The 14,518-nt window shown below is 32.1% G+C and overlaps 1 protein-coding gene across 7 annotated transcripts in view; it reads left to right on the forward strand.

Moving 5' to 3' along the window:
* The window catches only part of LOC129802101 (spectrin beta chain), a 43,273-nt gene extending 29,394 nt beyond the window's left edge, over window positions 1-13,879 (forward strand). For 2 of the 7 annotated variants that reach the window (XM_055847715.1, XM_055847726.1), the window contains 4 exons: window positions 5,873-5,979; window positions 6,046-6,212; window positions 10,234-10,416; window positions 12,015-13,879. In XM_055847715.1, coding sequence (XP_055703690.1) covers window positions 5,873-5,979; window positions 6,046-6,212; window positions 10,234-10,416; window positions 12,015-12,018 — 461 coding nt within the window. In that variant the 3' untranslated portion in view covers window positions 12,019-13,879. Of the gene's footprint in view, window positions 1-4,353; window positions 4,480-5,113; window positions 5,285-5,872; window positions 5,980-6,045; window positions 6,213-10,233; window positions 10,417-12,014 lie in introns of all 7 variants that reach the window. The other 5 variants (XM_055847679.1, XM_055847687.1, XM_055847704.1 and 2 more) reach the window with 5 other exon arrangements.
* Window positions 13,880-14,518: the final 639 nt, after the last annotated feature.

The raw sequence follows: 14,518 nt of genomic DNA on the forward strand, positions 1-14,518 counted from the left end.
TACCACTTCTCGCCATGCCTCATTTTTATACAAAAATAATATAAAATGAAATATTAATTGACTAAATACAAATTTTATGTATTCCACAAGTGCAATTAAATATTCAATAGACAAATTATTTACCCAAATAGGTATTTTTGGCCTGATGAAAATTTGACGAAACTTAGTACATTTGGTAAGAGATGTTGGATTCGATGCACTTGCTTAAAATATTGCTCTAAAAAGTGATCAAAATCGTGAATCCAAAACGAATAATTATTATTTTTCGATTCTATGCGTAGAAGCAGAAACAATACAAAAAAATTGCGACTCATTTATTTCATAAATTGCGAAAAATAGCGATTTCAATGTAAGTGGCGAGAAGTGGGGCACTGGCGAGAACTGGTGATTCCACCCTATGTGATTAAATTGTTCAAAAAGTGTTTAAATTGTGATTTTTCAACCAGAAAATTTGCTCCGTTTCTATGCCGATTAAAATGAAAATTTATTATAGACAAAAAGTCGTAAATTTTGCTTTCTCGCAGCATGAAAAATGAATTATGTGAATTAAGTTTTTGTGCTAAACTAATTTACATGACTTTTCTTGTTCTGGAATTTTATAGTATGGGTAGTAAAAGGTTTAAAAAAATCGATTATTGGTATTTTTAATGCCAATGGCATTATGAGATAAGGTAATACAGTAATGAAAAATTTGCGTAATAATTGCAATGAAAATGCGTAAATTAACGAAATACGGTGAGCATTTTATTGTCAATGTGACTCTGCCCTAAAGCGTATTTCAAAAATAATTTTATAAATTGACTCCCAATGGTTAGCAAATTTGCATAAATGTTTGTATGTGCATAATTCCGTCAGCTGCATATTCCCGAAAGTGTACCACTTTCATGCCGAAACTGTCTCGTACGAGCCTCAATTGTCTGGCGGTTCCCATTTTTTAGTGGGAATAAGCTGAGAGATGGGTTAACGAATTAATATTGGTTGGGAATAAGGGAAATATACCAGCGATCGTCAGTGTATCTCGGATCAGAAGGTATCGCAACCCAAAATAAAATGTATTTTTGAGAATTATTCGCTGCATTTAAGCGATGATCTTTAGCTAAATGCATTATGTTGGTTCATATTTTAATCTATAGATCCAAATTCCTCGTGGAGTTTCTAACAAAATTATTATTTACCTAATTTATTGAATCACTATATCAGAATCTTAGCCAGATATCCGCCTTTCATCACTTTCTTAAAATTTCGCAAAAGAATTTGTCTGACAGTTTATGATAAGTTACAGTAGACTCTCGCTCAATCGGCTCTTTTTCAATCGGGCGAAAAATTTTGATGACAATCTTCACGTTTAATTATGAAGCTAATTTGCTCAAAATCGCTGTAGTTCTTCCAATTTTATCGTGACCGGATGACATAAACCGGATGACATTTTGCCCCAAATGCCCAATTGAGAGAGAGTCTACTGTATGTTTGAATCAAATGATTTACAAATCTTTGTCAATTAAAAAACTAATACTCGGTGATTCTAATTTCAAAATAAATGCACATTTTTAATTGTCTCGGCAAGAAATATTAAAAATAAATAATTTTTTGCAAACTTGTTTTTGTGGCAAATTGCGCTCAGCGCGCCCACCTGTCATCTTACCGGCCATTACTGGATGTTTTTGTTGTAAAAGAACAATTTACCAGTGAAAGTTTCATTAAGTTTGACAATTATAGAAGTTTTTCGTGTGCGTATACGATACACTGTGTAATACCCTAGACACACTTACGACTTAAGCCGAGAGACGACTTTGTGGAAAATGATGGAAATGTAGTTTAACCATTATTTCTAATAAATTACGCTAAGCCGTCTCTCGTCTAATCCTCAGATCTGTCAAGGCTCTAATACGGTTTTCAGACTAGAGGTTTAGCGGGTTTATCCATGTTCTTGAAGTTCTCAAAATCCTAAATAACGAGAATCTAAAAGATCATTTGCATCGAATAATCCAATCCTAATTTATTTTCTTTCCAAAAATCTTGACTGATAAGAAATTAGAGAGGTTAAGCTATATGCTAAGCCTTAGGCCTAAAGCCCGTATAAGGGTGACGGAAAAGCTTTAATGAAGCCTTGTAGAGTGATTTGGATGCCAAGAAAGCAAAATAATTCTCATCAAAAACGTCTGCCGATCCGTGGATCACCCCCTTCTGATCCGTGGAACACCTGATTAAGTCCCTTTCGATCCGCGGAAGACATTGCATCCTTGCATTTAAACCTATCGCTCCTTAGAAATTGCAAGGGGCCAAATAATTTTCGGCAATTTTTCAGGAGACAGCATGAAAGATTCAACTTTGTGTAAATAAGTATCTCAATTTAATGACTGAACAAAAATACTTTTTTTCTTTTCTATTTGTATGAACACTAATATAAACATCGAAACTTTTATATTTTTACGTTTCAAAATATGTTTTTTAGTGAGTTAGCTCCTTATCGTTCTAAATGATGTGCAAATTTTGCTGAAATTAGAATGCCAAGGGATCAACTTGCTTGAGTTAGTCCCCTGTTTTACAAAAATTTGAACGATGAATATAGTTTGTGCCCCTTTACTTAAAAAATTATGCAAGTAATCATAAAGAGTAAAATTTTGAAAAAGTTTTCTAATAACGAAGTTTAATGACTTATATCATCTGAAAATTTATTAAATTCTCTTTCTAAGTGTATTAGAATCTCAAAATCGCAAAAAAGTGACTTGTCCCCTTGTAATTTCCAAGGAGCGATATTATTAATTTCCGTAAATAGCAAAATAGATGGAAATAGTTAAATGAATCTCTAATTTAACAATTGGCATATGAAAAACTACCAGTTTTTTGGTATTTACACAGATTCCGATCCGTGGTACACTTCTCTTAGGGTTAATAATGTTTTTATTTTAACTACTGAAGAACCCTAGGAGAGCAGTTTCTGTAATTCATTTTTTTTATTTTCACTATTTTAGCTTCTAAACGGTAAGAGATATTGACTTTAGTCTTCGATGATCCCCTCACAAATAAAAAAAAACATGATTTTTTACTTGTGGCCCCATCACAAGTTCAAATACATGATTTTTTTACATTTCTTAAAATTGGACCTAATGAATTCGTTCATTTTCGGCTATAATTGTGCCAAGTTATTTCTCGGCTAATCCTCAAGTTTATGATCTGTGAAGGCTTTAAATTTTTGTACTCTTAAAAAAAGAAAATCGTTTATTTTGCTAAGCCTATTGGCTCAACACGGTAGTGGATCGATCAAGATAAAACTGCAAATATTTTTTCTTGTAACATTCAATTATAAAAAGTACTTGTAACTGTTGTATGGTATTTAGTTAACAAAGTATTCGAATAGTTTTAAACTTACATAATCACACAATATGCAATAAAATGATTTCTCAGAGCAAATAGTTTATAAAAAAAAACTCACTTAATTATTCTTCTCGTATTAGTTATTTTTTTAAGTTTGAATAATGTTGATTAATTGTTATATATTTAAAAATTTATAAACTAAATCAATTTACATGATTCTTGCACAATGTGATAAATTTCCTTGAACGTGTTCATGCTTCTGTGATTGTTCTTTCTTTAAATTCTTTGTTTTTTTAAGAAAAAGAAATTTCTCTTGGAGAGAAAAATTAATTTTTCGACATCAATTTTAATAATTTGTTGTGTCTCTTGAGATTTGGGGTGGTTAACTAAAAGGTAGATGGATTCCATCACTCTCATTGTATATCTTCTTCTGCTGTTGTTGGTGTTTGATTTAATCACGGCAAAAGTACTTAATGTCACGGCAAAATGTTAACATAAGATTTATATTTTGTATACATTTCTCCACCCTTCACTAATGTATACAAAATGTTGGTGTTTGTCTACATAAAGAGTTTTCTGTCCTCATATTTTACACTCATCCATGGTTTATATTTCTGGGCGTTCTGGGCTTAAGGCAAAAGGAGAGAGAGAGAGAGAGTGGGAGGGTTGATGGCATATTTTTGGGTGCTTTTAACACTTGTGTTCAAACACATTAATTAGAGAGTTTGTGGAAGAATGTGACTGCATCATTTGGGTGTCATTCATGTGTAATATTTCACAATATTTTTACATCATTGATAAATGTGTGCAATTAGAGGTAAAAAAAGGCTAAATAAGGGCATTAATTTTGCTTTTCTCGAGAAAAGTGGAGGTAAGATGATTATTCGATTGGTACATCTTATCCTTTTGGTTTTTGTTATTTATTGCTTTTTATTTCATAGTTCACGCTTATAGTTTATTTTTTAATTTGGCCAAATGCATGACTTGTATTTATTTTGATTTTTTTCGTTATTATTTTTTGTAACATTGCTAAACAAGACACAGTGCATGAGAATGTAATGCATGATTCAGGCAGTAATCGGAAGGATGGGAGAAGTGGCGACATTGGTGGTCATGATATTCCACCTGAAGTTGTTCCCATTGGGATTATGAAGAAATCCTCACGTATGTATAAAATAATTTGGTTTTTTTTAATATTACGATTTTTTATACAGTAAACACATTCTCACGATTAGCATATAAATTTCTCAGTCGTCCCTCTCTTTATTATTTCTTTGCACGAACATTACCTTTTATATTCTTTTAGCATGAATGAGTTGCACGATTTTCTCAGGATTGGCATATCTTTAGCTTTTAACATAGTTTTTATTTTAAAAATCTTCATCTTATTATTTGGTAGTATGATAGATTATAAAAATAACAAATTTTAGAGGTGAATGTAGGCCATAACTAAATGAATTTTCATTTAAAAACATCATTTTCAGTCTTGTGGCAAAAAATATTTCTATCTTTTCTAAATTTTTAAAGTAATGTTCTTTTGAAGCTTTATTTTTTGCCGCAAGATTACTCATTATTATTATTTTTATTTTTTAATACTTATTTTGAAATTTATTATTTCTCATCATTTGTTTTGTGTCTCTTTGTCCATTTTTTCATATTATTTGCGCTGTTGTGTTAAAAAAAAATACCTCGCACAAAACCAAAACCAAAAACCATTCATACAAATGTGCGGGAAAATGCACGTGAAAAAATCCATTGATTAAACAAAAACGGACACAAACACCTCATCAACCAACAGCTCGGTCTCAGCAAAGACGTGGTACTCCGGTAACATCACCGAGAGGAGATCCACTGACACCGGGCAGTGGGGGCTCCTTGAAAATTGGCCGAAGATCGCGTTCGAAGAGCCCGTTCCGTTCATTTAGATGGAAACGTGGTTCATCGCGCACGATTGATGACGACGAAGAAGGTATTTTGTGCTACATATTTATTTATTTATTAATCATTAGTAGAGAATTTTTATCATTATTTATATGTGTTACCATGTAAGTTTATGTGTTTCTAGAGCTGAGAGTGTATGGGATAATATTTGTCCAATTGGGGAAAAGAATCATTAAGAAAAATGTATGTTTTTTTTTTTAGAGATACTCATGTAAGATGAAGAAATTTATTATGCTTCTATTTTTTTTGTGAATGTGCATGCAGGAATTGTAATAATTATTTCATGTTGTAGAACTTATAGAGAGAGAAAAGTGAAAAAGACTATGAATTTTTCTCCAGAGGTTGTGATCAAAAATAACTCTAATGTAGATAAACACACGAAAAATTTTCCATTTTGGGGGAAAAGAAATGTTAATCTCAAGAGAAAAGTGCCCGCTGAGAGAGATGAAAAAAAAATATGCTGAAGATGTGATTAAGTTGATGAACATGAAAACAAATCCTTTCCTTGCTTTCAATAGTTGTTGACAGTTTTTATTCTTTGCAACATTATTTGTTGAATTTTATTGAAATTCACCCTATCTCCTCCAATTTTTCTAATTGATCGTCTTATGTCCAGATCGTCCAAGTCCAGGAGCTGAAGATGGTGCTGTTGAAGGAAGTCTCACGAGGAAACACGAATGGGAGAGTAATATGAAGAAGGCGTCCAATCGATCATGGGATAAAGTACGAATTTAATAATTTTGTTTTTAATTATCATTGGGTAACATTCTACTTTTCGCTTTGCATTAGGTTTACTGTGTGTGCCGAAACGGACGATTGTCATTCTACAAGGACCAAAAGTCGGTGAAAGCTGTTCCAGAACAGACTTTCCGTGGTGAAGCACCACTCGAGTTAACTGGCGCCAGTGTTGATGTGGCCAGTAACTACACGAAGAAAAAGCACGTGTTCAGAGTCAAGTAAGTAAATTTTTCTCATATTATTTTTGAAACATTATAAAAATCACTCGCTTAAAAAAATTTCAACATTTTATTCTAATTTTCAATTTTTGAAGGCCCTTTACGTGCTTCTTCGAAAAATATTCATCTCTCCCCTGTAAAGGAGAAATGAAATTTTTCCTGGAGGATTTTTTCACAATACTTGTTCCTTCCTTTGTCTGTATACTGATCTGATTTGATTTATAATGTTTTTGGGGGTCTAAAATTTTTCAAAAGGCGAAAATCGTGTTATCCTAAGTTTACACCATGAAATAGAAAATCGATCAGGAGATTTTGTTTTAGATCAAGGCGTATCTTATTTCAGGGAACTTGACCTGTCCAGGAAACCCACCGGAAACCCGGGAATATATATATTTTTAGGAAACTAATACACCTTTTCAAGGAACCTGGGGAAATGATACATTTTTCTGGGAACCTAGGAAACTCCAGGAATTCGGGATACCCATATATTTTTCAGGGAAACTCATATAGTTTTTCGGGGAACTCGGGAATCTCTCGGGAATATTTCTTTAGGAAACCTACGGGAATTTTGGGAACCCATATATTATTTCCGAAAACTGGGAACTCGAGCCACTCTAATTGCTTATAAAGTTACGCCTTGACAAAGTGTCCGAGACTTTGCGATTTCCTCGAAATCTCGAGAAAGACCTCTGCCTTATACTCTTTTTTGGATGAATATAAGGTTAACGTTGATTTAAATTTGTCTATAAATCATCAACAACCATCTTGAAATTGAGAACGGGTCAAGAAGACGATATTGCGGTAGCCTCCTCCGCCACTTAAGCTAAAAATCGATCTGTTTGTGGCATCCTCCCTTTTCGTGATGTACCCATTACGGGCTAGCGCCGGCTTGCTTCGTTTAAAACCTCTACATATTAGGAGCAATTTTCGTCAAAAAATTGCTTTTTTGAAGGAAATCGCCTGCACCGTTGCAGGCAAAAATGTCAAAATTCTGTCAAAAATGTGATTTTTGACGAAAATTGCTTCCAATGTGTAGTGGTCTTTAAAGAGAGCAGACGATCTTTTCATTAGTAAGAGGGTAAGCACCGTAAGCACCCTCCTTTTTACTGAAATAGTCAGATAAGTGAGGTTGCGAGCAAGGACGCGTACAGTCTCGTAATTCCAAATCGGAGTGAGTAGAAAAGACCGATTCTACAGTATTTAAAGAAAATCATAAATATTTTAATTAATTATTTGACCAAATCGTCTGAAATTTAGGCCCTTTGATCTTGAATAATTCAAGAAGGCGATTTTTCTGTGGAAGGTGTCTAAATCTAAAGGAAATTGCCTACTCCAAATTTAAGATAAGTCGAAAAAAAAACGTTTTTGGAGTGTCGGAAGGGAGGGGCGATAATTTGGAAGAGTTATTTCTCTAGAGAATGGTGACTTGCGTGGGGGGGGGGGTCATCGAAGATCGGAAGTCGATATCTCTTACCATTTGGAAGGGAGAATGGTGAGAAGTTGAGGAAAATTTGGATTGTTGAAACTCTTATCGTGGAGTTCGAGCAGTTAAAAATTGAAAATGCATACTTCAAATTTGAAAGCAATTGTGAATTCCATACAGTTATATCAGAAGTTGAGTATGCGCAAAGCACTTTAATTTGAACCCATGTTTCTAAATTTACTTTTTTCCGTTTTGTTTAGGTAATTATGTAAACTAACTTAAAGGATATCAAGTTGCTTTCAAAAATATTAGAATAATTATTAAATTTCTAACAAGCCAAAAACGGAATTTTAGGACCCAAAACATTTCAAGTCGGTATCATCATCGCTTTGTTCAGAAAATATGTTTTTCACTGCTCGAACTTTACAAAGAGAGCAGTATTAAAATCCAACCATTTTGAGTTATATATATTTTTCAACTCCTTACCCCTAATGTGTCGTATTTAGGTAAAATTTCGTTCTTATACCAAAATACCGATGAATCATTCCAAATAACGGTTTTTCAAGGTCAAAGGTTTAAAATGCTCTAGAGAGCGTATTTCTCAACCAAATGGTCTCATAATTGGGTTCGTTGGAAAGGTCTTGGAAGTCCTGACAATCCTGAACAGATTTCAATCGGTTATGAACCGGTTCATAACCGTTAACTATTTTTTTGCCTGAAATCCAATTACAGTAGACTCTCGCTAATTCGGTTCTTTTAAGATCGGGCTACTTTTTAATTCGGGCAGCGGTTACATTTGAAAAAAGTTTGTTGTCATTTTTCAAGTTTGATTATGATTATCAAATGAATCAAATATGCTCAAATTTGGCATGGTTTATCTTAAGATAAGATTTTGCCAGGGGTCAGTTCTCCATTTCGGATATTCCGATGCATCCAGGCCACCAATTGGGCCCCTTATGCTTCCCCACTCCTATTCTATCTTATCCCCCGATACGGGTAGCCGCTCTATATCACAGCTCTGTGAGCAGTCAGTGCCGTTACTATATCACAGCATCCCTTCTCGGTGTGTGTTTGGGATCAGTGACAGCGAATATTTGTATCGATTGAAGTACCACTTTCACATCGAAACTCCTTCTCGTACCAGCCTCTATTGTTTAGGCGGTTCACTTTTTTGTCAATATGCACTATTGACATTACTATTCATTCATTCACTGGACGAATTCAAAGCCGATATGGCATGAGAAATCTTTTTCTGCTGCTGCTCAGCTTTGAACCCCAGACCTCGAAGTCATAGAGCTACTACTCTATCCACTGACCCACTCGAGGCCCCAATTTGGTTTATCTTAGTTTTGATGTGATTTTGCATTATTGAGGGATTTTCATGCACTTTACGTTATATATGAGTGTGTAAACTCAATATCTATATGCACATGAATAAAAAATCGTTGCATTTCAAAAAGTTTGTCGGCCGAATTTCTATCTAATTCGGCTGACATTTCGGTCCCATATGCCCGAATTTGAGAGAGTCTACTGTATATTACTAGGGGAAAGTACTCTCCCTTCAAACGTTCATGCCTTCGAATAATATGAATTTTCTTTTATTTTTCTTAAGAGAATTGAACCTTTTTATTAAATATTAGTTAGCTTATCACCAATTGTTGTTACTTACGTGATAATTTTCTGTAAATCTCTTTGGAAAAATAAAAGAAATTCACATTATTTGAAGGCATGAACGTCCGAAGGGAGAATACTTTCCCCTACTAAGGTGTATTTGGGCAATATTTTGAGTGATTCAATGTGTTCAGTAAATCGCTTGTGAACCGGTAAACGGTAAATTATGCGAAAGTACTTTTGAGGTTTGACTATTCTGCAAAGCCTCGGACGCTTTGCCACCAAGTCTCTGCCAAGTTGCCTAAAACTTATGGGAGTTCCTCTTCATTTGAAACGGTTACGCGAAATTTATTAAAGAATATTAAGTTGTTTTTCGTATTGTGAGATTCTGTAAAGTGTTGAGGGATAAATGTACTAGATTTTTGTTTTTTGAATACATTTTCCCTGAGCTGAGTCCAAGATCAATTTTTGAGTTGGCTTCAAACAGCCCCATATAAAAAGTCAACTTGTCATGAGGGCCTTTACCACCTACAGTAGACTCTCTCAAATTCGAGCATTTGGGACCGAAATGTCGCCCGAATTAGAGAGAAATTCGGACATCAAATTGTTTGAAATTCAACGATTTTTTGTTCTTCTGCATACTCATACTAAGTTTACATACTCGAATTTATGGTAAATTTCATGAAACCCCCTTTATAATGCAAAATCACATCATAACTAAGACGAAACATGCCAAATTTCAGAATATTATCTTCATTCGGAAACTTAAAAAATGTTCATACACTTTTTTCAAATTTAACTGATGCCCGAATTAAAAAGTAAGCCCGATCTTAAAAGAGTTGAATTAGCGAGAGCCTACTGTATTTTTAATTAGTGTTGAAAATTACTAAAACCACATTGTGATTTTGCAAAGTTGAAAATGCGAGGATAATTATTGGGTGGAAAGAGAACTCATAAATAAATGGAAATGTCCTTCTTTCCTTTCAGATTGGCGAATGGGGCGGAATTCCTTCTGCAAGCACACGATGACAGTGAAATGCATCAGTGGGTGGCAGCTCTGAAAGCACAATGCAACCAGGGAGCTGGTGGGGAGAGTCGCTCGCAGACTCTGCCAGCGTCACTACAGAAGGAGGAACAAAAGAAAAAATCGTTCTTTACACTAAAGAAAAAGTAAATATTACTCATTATTCACAAATCATACACACATACATACATCATTTTTGCAGATAAAAAAAAAGAATGATACACTATAATAGCAAATATTATGCTGCCGAAAGGCAATTGCAATGGCATAATATTGCAAATTTTATTTCCTTCCTCTGTTTTGTGTTTATATATATATTTTTTTATTTTATTTCTTTATTACTTTTCTGATGTTTCTCAATGAAAATCTAATTGGCGTTACGTGAAGAGTCTTCTTGCTTGGTATTACTTCTTTTACTTTGTATTTTTTTCGGTCTCTGTTCTATAAATTTTTCACTGTTGTTGTTGTGTGATCGACTTTGACAAAAAACAAAAATGCACTTTTCCAAATTTATCTCTATAGTGATTTTTTTTAATCATAATTCACACTTTTCATTTTGTTTGGTGATAAAACTAGCGGTGGGAAACATATAAACATTAGTATAAAGTTGCGTTTGAAAAAGGGATACACCAGTAACAAAATAAATAAATAAAATTTTTTGAAAGAAAAATGAAATAATTAATTGAATGGTGTGATATTGAAGTGTTGTGTCCCAACGGTTTTTTTGGGATAAATTCCAGCTATTCTCTCCATCTAGCAAAATTTTCCATTATTCTCTAGTGTTTTAAATGTTTGCAAAATAATATCTATCCTTGAATGAAAAAAAAATCATGAAAAAAGTATAACCAATAAATTTTAATTAAAAAAAAAGAATAAATAGCAAATGATAAAAACAGTCGATTTACAAAAAAATTGAAATTTTGCAGCGTTCGATAGAGAAATCAATTTAAAATAAATAGAGAATCATGAGGAAAAAGAATTCATTGAAAGTTAGATTAAATAAAAAAAAATAGAGGAAAATGTGGAAATGCGTTTTCCATTAGCATTTAAGACAATTAATAAGATTGTTATACTCTTTGTAATAATTGTAGCAATGAAAAACAAATATGAAGCAAGATGTAACTTTTCAGCCTAAACAACCGTATTTCGAATGTTTTTACCGAGATGAAATCATTATTATAAAAAATGGAACCATGGAAATAATGATATTTAAATCAAAAGAAATAATGATCTTTTTAGCAAATGGAATCCTATATTAACATTGTGGTGTCTATTTGAAATATTTACACATTAGTAGAAAATTTTGGAGAAAAGGGATCTTAAGCTTCTGTATTCTCTTGCAATATTTGCATGCAACACCTTTGTTCTTTATTTTATTTATGTCCTCTTCTAAATTATCCTTATATTTACTTTATTTTCCTAATATAGAAATGAATTCATTGGGAAGTGACAATGAAATGTTGGTTTGTTTCTGTGAAAGAAAGCAATGATTATAGTTTTTTTTCTATTTTATTTTATTGTAGGGAACTATCTTTTTGAAGAAAAAAAACTCTCTTAATTGGCTTTTCTTGTATTGTCCTTGTATTTTGCGTCAAATGCTTTTTTTCTGGCTTGTGAGAAACATATTTTTTTTTCTCTTTTAAAGCTAAATCACCTTTTTTTTTGGAATGTTTGAAACACAGAGAGAAAGAGAATACTTATTGAAAGGATGGAAAATATCAAATTTTTTCTTTTTCTTTTTCAGTTAAAGAAAAGAAATTGAAAAAAGCGTTCAGCAACAACGTGAGAATATTTTGTTCAAATAAAAGGAATATATTTTATCATATGATTCACAATTTAAGTAAATGATAATGAGAAAATATTAATTCAAAAAGAAAAAAATGGGATACAAAAAAATATGAGAATAAGGAAAAAAAATATAAATTTAGGAGTTAAGAAATTAAGATGAGAAAAATAGTAAAAAAAAAGAAAACATATGAATTGTTGAAAAAAAAGAAACTCTATTTCAGGATAGATCACAGAAGAGGTATCCCAAAAGAAAGATATTTATTGAATGTGAAAAAGTTCGTTGCCGGATATTTTTAAAGTTAAAAGAAAAACAAATTTTCTAAATTTATTTTGAAAAAGATATTCATTTATGTTTTTTTTGTCAAACTTCGTAACTCATCCTCTAGAAAATCATTCTTCTTGTAAAAAAAGAAAAAAACGAAATAATTTTAATTTTAAAAATCGTCTTATACATTTCCCTTTATTTGTTTATTTCTCTCAGTTTTTATATCCTCAAAATGAATATGTGAGTAAAGAATAAAAATGAAATTTCCATTCAATGTAATGTGGGTAATCCTTTAGATAATAAGAAATTAATACTAATATTTTTGTAGAATTTTAAATTGAATGTTAAGAGATGAGGATTAATTTGAGGAAAAAAAAAGTAATGAAATTATTTCGTTTGGAAAAAAATTTTCAATATGTTTTTTTCTTCATGAAAAACTCTATTGAGAATGATTGATTAAAAAAAAAAAGTAATAACGGTAAGAAAAAAAGTTAGAAGAAAACATCACAAGAAATGTTAAGCTTTTCCAATCTAATGACTCTTTTTAATTGAATATTTGCAAATACTATTTGAAACTTTTCACGATATTTTTTTGAGAAACTCGATAGAAGAGGCAGTGCTGGAAAAGAAAATACTTTGTTCAACCTTTTTTTTTTTTATTTAGATCTACTGAGCAAGCATAAATGCAGTAAAAAATGTGTGTTCGAAATAACGTAAAAAATAAACAAGAAAAAATGTCTATAAAATTAAATTATTTAATGAGAAAAAGAGCTATTTTAAAGAACTCTATGATAATTTATATATTTTTATTCTTCCCCCCAAAATATTTTAATATATTATCCTTAGGATTAAAAGTTTATCCATGATAGAGAAACAAAAAAAAATTGCAATCTTCGCTAAAGCAAACATCCGATTGATAAAAGAAAAAAAGTTTGAGAAAACAAAATGCTTTGAAAAAGTAACTAAAAATTGAGGAGAAGAAGTACAGTTTTGAGAGAAATAAAATAGTTTTTAAGATGAAAAGAAAAAAAAAACGTCATCCTACTGTGTATTATCAATTTATTATTAATTATAAAACTGCCAGCTTCTCTAAAGATGTTTGACAAAACAAAAGAAGTATAAGCTTAAATATTGTGGGGCAAAGATGGGTGAATTTACAGCAACTTTATTCGGAAGGTGATGAGAGAAAATATTTCATGCGAAAGGAAAAGTAATTTTAATTGCAAAAAAAAGTCATTTAGTACAAAAAAAAAAAGGAAACGAGAAGTAGGGTCTGCCTTTATGATTTCTCCCAATTCGACATTTATCGCATTTATTTTCACCCTATTTTCCATGCTTCGATTTCACTGAAATGAAATTAATAATTTGGCAGTGAAAAGTGGACCTTGGAAGAGGAAATATTTGTAAATTAATCTGAAAAGGGTGAGAAACGAATCCATGCAGAAATTCATTGAATCCAGTAAATGTGTATTTGAAAGGAAGTAAGGAGTTGTCACACTGATTTGTCTCTGAACAAGAAATATTATACATTATATTAAAGCTTCTTATAAAATTAATTAACTTTGTTTTATTTTTTGAAACGTTTCTTTCCAGGATCTCCTTTTCAATTTAAACAATTCCTCAACGCGTCTTTATTTTGTGTAATGAACGTAATGAATTACCCAGAGATGCATTTCAGTGTCATTGATACTGTATACACCTTACCCGGTTGGAATTGGAATAAGGTGGGAAGTCATAACACATCAACACATGACATGATATTCATCGAATCAAAAGTTGCAGTTTTCAGTTCCATTTGAAACAGTACGTCTCCTCAAAATGCAAGTTTCTAACTCACATTTTGGTCGATTTTGAATTATTGTCATAGTGGTATTACACACGGCTCTTCGTTATCCGGCACTTCGTTATCCGGGTGACAGCTGCCAAACACTGGCGGTTGATGTATTTAAAATTATTTTTACTAAACATGAAGTTTCTCCAGTATGAATTAAAGTATTATTATCATTGTATCGAAGTTTTTAATACATAATTGTGATAAACAAATGAAACATAAGCACACAATGAAGAAAATTCTCTTGTTCTTTGACAGACAGAAAATAAATTCACACAGCACAAAACATAAAAACAGTTGATCATTCAAAAAACCTAAATATCATTTTGTCCCCCAGTCAGCCGGATAACGAAGAGCCGTGTGT

The sequence above is a fragment of the Phlebotomus papatasi genome, chromosome 1 (genome assembly GCF_024763615.1).
Source record: "Phlebotomus papatasi isolate M1 chromosome 1, Ppap_2.1, whole genome shotgun sequence".
NCBI lineage: Eukaryota > Metazoa > Arthropoda > Insecta > Diptera > Psychodidae > Phlebotomus > Phlebotomus papatasi.